We start from the raw sequence: 6,204 nt of genomic DNA on the forward strand, positions 1-6,204 counted from the left end.
GCACAGTGGTCTGTGCCACCGGGAGTCAGGCTCGAGGGTGACACTGCGCTCCCAGGGGCCTCAGACGAGTCCAGGCATGAGCCCCGAACGCCTGACGTGGCCACGCGAGGGGAGGGCCGGGTTTGTGGTCCACACCGGTGTCCCTCCGGGGCCGGCCTCTCCTCTGGGCCCCGAGGTCGGGGGAGGGAGCCCTGGGAGCCCCCACGGACGCGGTGTGAGCGCAGGCAGCCCTGAACTGGCAGTGCACACGGAGCTGCTTCTTTAAGGAAATAGATAAAACGCAGCAAGTTGTAGGGTTTTTAAAGTTCAAACTAAATTCCACTAGTCTCAATGTTAGTAAGTAAAGGATTAAAAATACTGGGTTATATTTAAGTTTTTATTTAGTTCTTTATTGATTAAGGTATTACATCTGTGTCCTCATGCTCCCATCCCCCCCTGCACCCCCTCGTGCCCTTACCCCCGGTGTCTGTGTCCAGTGGTTAGGCTGACGTGCACGCACACATATACTTAAGTTTAGTGCTGTCGTTCGTTAAAATGTAATTGTAGCGAATGCCAATCTCATAACCCTGGATCAGATGAGGGTTTTTCAGATTTGATGTTACCGGAAACACAGTCCCCGGCAGGTCACCAAACGCAGAGGTTGGGTCTGTGACCTTCGGCCCTGGGCCGGACGGCAGGAAACCGCCCCGGCTGGTTTGCGCCCCGTGCCCGGTGGTGCTCAGGGCCGCTGGGCCGCGGGTTTTGTTTTATTTGGTTTTCGGTACCTTTTCACGGATTTCAGGGAGGAAGGGAGAGGGAGAGAGAATCGTGAATCGGCCATCTCCTGCATGCCCCTGCTGGGGATCAAGCCCGTAATCCGGGCCTGTGCGCTGACTGGGAATTGAACTGTGACCTCCCGGTTCACAGGTCAGTGCTCAATTACTGAGCCCCGGGCTGTGCCGCCTTTTCCACGTAAGTTCCCGCCCCCGTTCCTAGGTAACGTACACGGGAGAAAAAGAACCCCCCCGAAGCGGACTCAGGACCCCACGGGGGACGCGGAGCTTGAGGCGCCCCGGAAAAGACTCAGGACGGACAGGCAGGGTCTTCGGAAGGTAATGTCCAGGTTTGCCTGGCACTGGACCCCGTGCTGTGTGACCCTGACCCCCGGCACCTTGTCCTCCCCACCCCGTGGGCTGCTGTGGGGGCGGAGGCCGCTGCCGAGAGCAGCTCTGACCTGCCAGGGGCCGGAGCACCAGCCCGATAGCAGCTGCCAGAGACAAGCCCGCGACCCTCTGAGCGGCACTTGGTGTGGAGCCCCCGGGTCCAGGTGAAAGTGGCCCCGTCTTGGGGGCTCGCTGACGGTGCCGTCACAGCTCAGCCTCTGGGGATGCGGGGTCGGCTTCAGCGACGGTGTGCCGGCCGCACAGGCCCTGAGCGGCTCGTGAGCTCACTGAGCAGCAGGAGCTCGGGGTGTCTGTGCGGACCCCTCGGTGCTGCGCCGCCTAGTGCGGAGGCCAAGGCCTGCCCCTCACGCTCCCGCCAGGCCCGCTGCCTGTGGAGGGGCGCCGGCCTGTCTGCGTGGCCCAGGAAGCGTGGCCAGTGCCACCTGCGGTGCTCATCGCGGGACGGCGAGCAGCAGCCCGTGGGTGGCGTCAGGAAGTCGCCCCGTTTCTTCTGCTCTGTCCACAAGCAGAAAGTCACTGCCGCACACATGGCTGACGTGAGCACAGTTGGCACCGCTGCACGTCGTTTCTATGAAGCCGTCTTGGCAGCTCTGGGGGTGGCCCTGCCGTGCTCGGGCCCCCCGGGCGGTTCCTGCAGCGAGAGGCAGAAGCACCGCTCTGTGCCCTGGCACTGCCAGCAGCCTGTCTGACATGGTGCTTCGAAGTATTCGTATACGTGACTTACCAGGAAACGGCCCTGACGTTAAAGTCTCAGAATTCGCACTGAGTGGCTGGGTAGACACGTCTTAGAACGCGCCGCTCAGGAAACCGCATGTGACAGGCAGGGTGGTGTCTGCCCTGCTGGGCGGGTGGGCGCGGTGCAGTGCGGGGGGTCCGGAGGCCTTGGCCACAGCGCCCCGCACGGGGGTTCAGTGACGTGCCTCCTCCCGAGGGCTGGACAGAACGCTCACAGTGCCTGCTTGGTCTGCGCCACATGCTCGGCCATGAGATGTGCTTGTATGTGAGCGTGAGGTTTGTGTGGCACTTGTCTGCGAGTGACATCCTCCAGAGAACGAGCTGTGGGGGGGTTGGCATGGACACCCTGGTGCCACTTCAGGGGCTGGGCAGCCCGGAGAGGGTCCTTCCACTCCCCACGCCCTGGCACCGGCGGAGCCCCCTGTGGGTGCGAACGTGGGGCTGGGCTGCTGGCGACCTGCCAGATGCTTCCCAGGAGGAAGTTGGGTCACATCATCTTGCAGCAGCCTCCGCTGGTCCACGTAGGAGATACTTTCCTTTATTCCTTTTTGTTTTGTTTTCAATAACAGAGGGAGACCATTGCAGACAAAACACCCCGCACAGGATCCTGCAAGGCCACAGAGGCCCTGTCCTCCCTGAAGAGCCAGGCAGGTAAGGTGGGCCTGGGAGATGGGGGTGGGTGGAGACAGGCCTGCCTCTGTCCTGGTGGGTGGCGGGGGGCTGGGCTGGGGAGGGACCGGAGCCTTTGGGGGTCAGAGCCACAGTCAGGCTGGACCCGTGCCAGGACGGCTCCGTGCCCGTGCAGAGCAGTCCCTCCGAGGGGTCAGTGTTCAGCGACTCAGCGAGGTCTCTGGGAGCCACTCCTGTGGCCTCTGCGTGGCTGTGTTGTTCTCAGAATAAAGCTGCTGGAGCAGGGGCCCCACCAGGCCAGCGGACTCCCTCCGTGCTGGCCGCTGTCAGCGCCCCACTCCAGCGTGTGCCCCGGCATCGGGCCTCGAAACGAGCTGAAACGTTTGTGAACAGTAACTGTCAGGACAGTGCCAGGCAGACACATTCGTCCTCCTGACGGCTTCTCCGGTGGTCTGTCTGGTGGTTTATTTATTTAAATAAATTTTTGATTGATTGATTGATTTGAAGAAGAGAGAGAGCGATTTGTTCCACCTGTTCATGCGTTCACTGGGTGATTCTTGTACGTGCCCTGACGGGATGGAGTCTGCAGCCAACTGAGCTACACGGCCAGGCTTGTCTGTTCGTTTATTTTTTTTTTTATTTTTTTATTTTTTTTTAATATTTTCGTTTATTTTTTATTTGGATATTTTTCCATTGGTTTTTAGAGAGAGTGGCAGGGAGGTGGGGAGAGAGAGACATCGATTGGTTGCCTCTGGTACACGCCCTGGCCTGGCACTGGGGAGGAGCCTGCAGCCCCGGTACGTGCCCTTGACCAGAATTGAGCCCGAGACCCATTAGTCCACAGGCCGACGCTCTAACCTTTGAGCCACACCGGCCAGAGCTTGTCTGGCCATTTACGACAGGAAGCTTCCAGCTCCAGCTCTCAGCCGGAAGGAACACAAGGTTCAGGAGAAGTCGTAGGGCAGGTTGCAGATGGCGCTGGCGCCCTCGCTCTCTGAGGTGCCGTCCTGGCTGTAAGCCCGTCAGCCCCAAGAAGACCTGCGTGAGCAGGTGGGCACAGCGTGGGCGCTGGACGATGGAGAGAGGTGGCTGCATTGAAGCGGGTAGTGGGGCTGTAGTGTTTCACCGTAGTGTCTGAGAGAGGCTGACCGCTGTGGGCGCAGGGGGGTTTGGTGCAGGATGTGGAGGGCTGGGGGCCACGCTGTGCGGAGCCAGGGCCCGGGGACGGCCCGGGGACAGTCAGCTCACCGTGCGTGTCTGCCCCCCTCTACCTGCAGATGTTCCCCCGAGACACGTAAGCCCTGGTGCGGCAGCCATCTGTTATCAGAGGCCCTTCTAACGCAGGAGAGGGCCTGGGGCTCACGTTCAGGCTTTGCTTCATGGGCTCACATTACTTTGCAGCAACAAAACCCCTGTCTGACGCGTGCAAACCGCTGAAGAAGCGGAACCGGACGTCGGCCGCCACGCCCTCCGCACTCGCCTTTAGCAAGAGCTCGTCTCCCTCGGCCTCCTTAACTGAGAACGAGGTAAAGCACATTCCCACGAAGGCCCTTTCCTGAGCCGGGCCCGGCTCGACCGGCTCCGGTGGCGCCTCCACGCCGTGGGCGAGGCGGAGGCGCTCTGGATGCGTCGGAGCCACGGAGTGGGAAGAAGCGCTCTCTGCCTGCTTGAGCGCACGCGGCATCTGTAGAACGCATGCGGTCGTGCTGTAGGGCCGATGCGCTGAATTCCCGAAACCTCTGTGCTTGTGCGAACGGAGGCTGCTCTGTCTGACGCGACGTCAGCTGAGCTGACGTGGTCACTGGGCACGCGTCCTGACAAGGCTGGGACACCTCTTCCGACTCCCGTGGCTTCTGGACCCAGGCTCGGGCGTGGCTCTGTGTCTGTGGCTCTCTGGTCCTTTCGATGGTGGCATATTCGTCGATAGTTGAGCATCAAGTGGAGTGGCGCCTGTTCTCTGGGCTTGCAGAGTGTGAGGCGTGACCGTCGCTGTCGTGTGGCGCGTAGACGGCATCGCAGACTGGTCTTGCCATCGAGGAGAACAGAGCCAGCCTCGGGCAGATACGCCCCGTGCTCGTCCGGGGCACGTTTGGGATTCAGGACGCACACAGGCCCCAGGAGCTCAGTTCAGGTTTCACGTCGTCTCTCGCTCCCCGTCGCTCTCCTTTTCTCGCGGTAGACAGGAGCCCCGTTCCTAGAATTGTGAGGAGAGAGCCCTGAGCCTTCGGACAGGGCAGTGCGGCCGGCCGGGCAGACCCTCAGCCTGTTGTGTTGGAAGGTGGCGCTGTCCCTGGCATGGCCCCGGCGGGCGGGCGTCTGGCTCTCCGCCAGCCTCCGTTGCTTCCTCCCATAGATGAGGCCAGGCCTTCCACGTGTGGGCGTCCTCCAGCTGCCGAGGTGCCCCCCGGGGGCCCGAGCTCGCTGCCCGGCCCTCTGGTTCCCGCTGCTTGAAGTGGTGACTGGCTGCCCCGTGGGCGGGACCAGGCTTCCTCGCCAGGGAAGCTGGGCCTTCTGACACCTGGCACCCCCAGGAGGCAGCAGAGCTCCTCACGAACCCCAGGAGCCTGTTGAGATGAGAGAAGGCTCGTCCTGGACAAGAGTTCTCCCCTTTCCTGTTCACGTTCGACTCTGTGCCCTGGAGTTACGGAGAGGGGCCTGCAAGTTGAAACCAGGCCCAGGGCCCAGGCCTGTGCTTGCCTCTCCTGGGTAAGGGCTTCAGGGATCGTCCTGGCGCCTCGTCCTCGCGCTCCTGTCGGGCACAGGCGAGAGCAGGCACGGAGGCTGCTTTCCTTGCCTGTGTCCCTGCCCTGGGCCTGGCCTGGACGAGGGGAGCTGGCGTGGTGGGTGCAGAGGACGCGCCGTTAGACAAGCCGGCGGTCCGACGCTCATTCTCCCAGGCTGGCTGCAGCCGGCGGCTTAGATGTTCGTAGGCACTGGGGAGGCACGTTCTCATTGTTGGACGTAGTTGACTATCAGTTCTTTTACTGCGGAAATGGATAGACTGTCAGATACACTGTGTCGCGGACGCCCGCCCGCCCTGCCTTTCGGAGGTGAGGCACAGGCCTGCCTCTGCACCTCATGTCGGACAAGTAAATCATGGGCTCCCATCGGTCATGTGTGACTGACGCCGACCTTCCCTCAGCGTTCGTGGCACAGACGATAGTGTCCCCAAGCGGCTGCAGGTGACAGGAGCCTGGCTGCTTGCGTCCTGTCACTGAAGCCCACACAGCCCCACCCAGCATGTGCCACGCTGAGTGCCCGCAGCATGTGAGGCAGCGGCGTCCCCCGCAGACGGCCGGGCACCCTGGTGGGGGCCGAGCCGGGCCCTGTGCTGGGCTTCAGGCCGGCCCTCTTCAGCCCCTGCCCTTCCCTCACCCGACCAAGTAAGGGACAGAGGGTCGGTGTTCCGAGACGTTCTAGGTCACGTTACGTCTCACTCCCTCCGAGGGTGTGTGCGGCCACAGTGTACACAAGCGCGGTTCCCGCACAGTCCCTGACACCCAGCGAGACAGGACGGAGGGGCCCTGGCATGGCGGCCTCAGAGTGGGTGGGAGTCCCGTGCTGTGACTGCATTTCTTGTTCCCGCAGTAGAGCAACTTCTTACTGTTCCCGCCTTCACTGGTGACAGCTTCTGTGGGAGCCCACAGCCGTCAAGTTGGACGGACTCAGCTGCCCT

General features: G+C 62.0%; 1 protein-coding gene across 1 annotated transcript in view; it reads left to right on the forward strand.

Annotated features, from left to right (window-relative positions):
* Positions 1-6,204, forward strand: part of WHSC1 (Wolf-Hirschhorn syndrome candidate 1) — a 42,490-nt gene that overhangs the window by 18,476 nt on the left and 17,810 nt on the right. The window contains exons 10-12 of the mRNA XM_015558419.1: positions 976-1,091; positions 2,468-2,549; positions 3,930-4,054. Coding sequence (XP_015413905.1) covers positions 976-1,091; positions 2,468-2,549; positions 3,930-4,054 — 323 coding nt within the window. The remainder of the gene's footprint in view (positions 1-975; positions 1,092-2,467; positions 2,550-3,929; positions 4,055-6,204) is intronic.

The sequence above is a fragment of the Myotis davidii genome, unplaced genomic scaffold (genome assembly GCF_000327345.1).
Source record: "Myotis davidii unplaced genomic scaffold, ASM32734v1 scaffold693, whole genome shotgun sequence".
NCBI lineage: Eukaryota > Metazoa > Chordata > Mammalia > Chiroptera > Vespertilionidae > Myotis > Myotis davidii.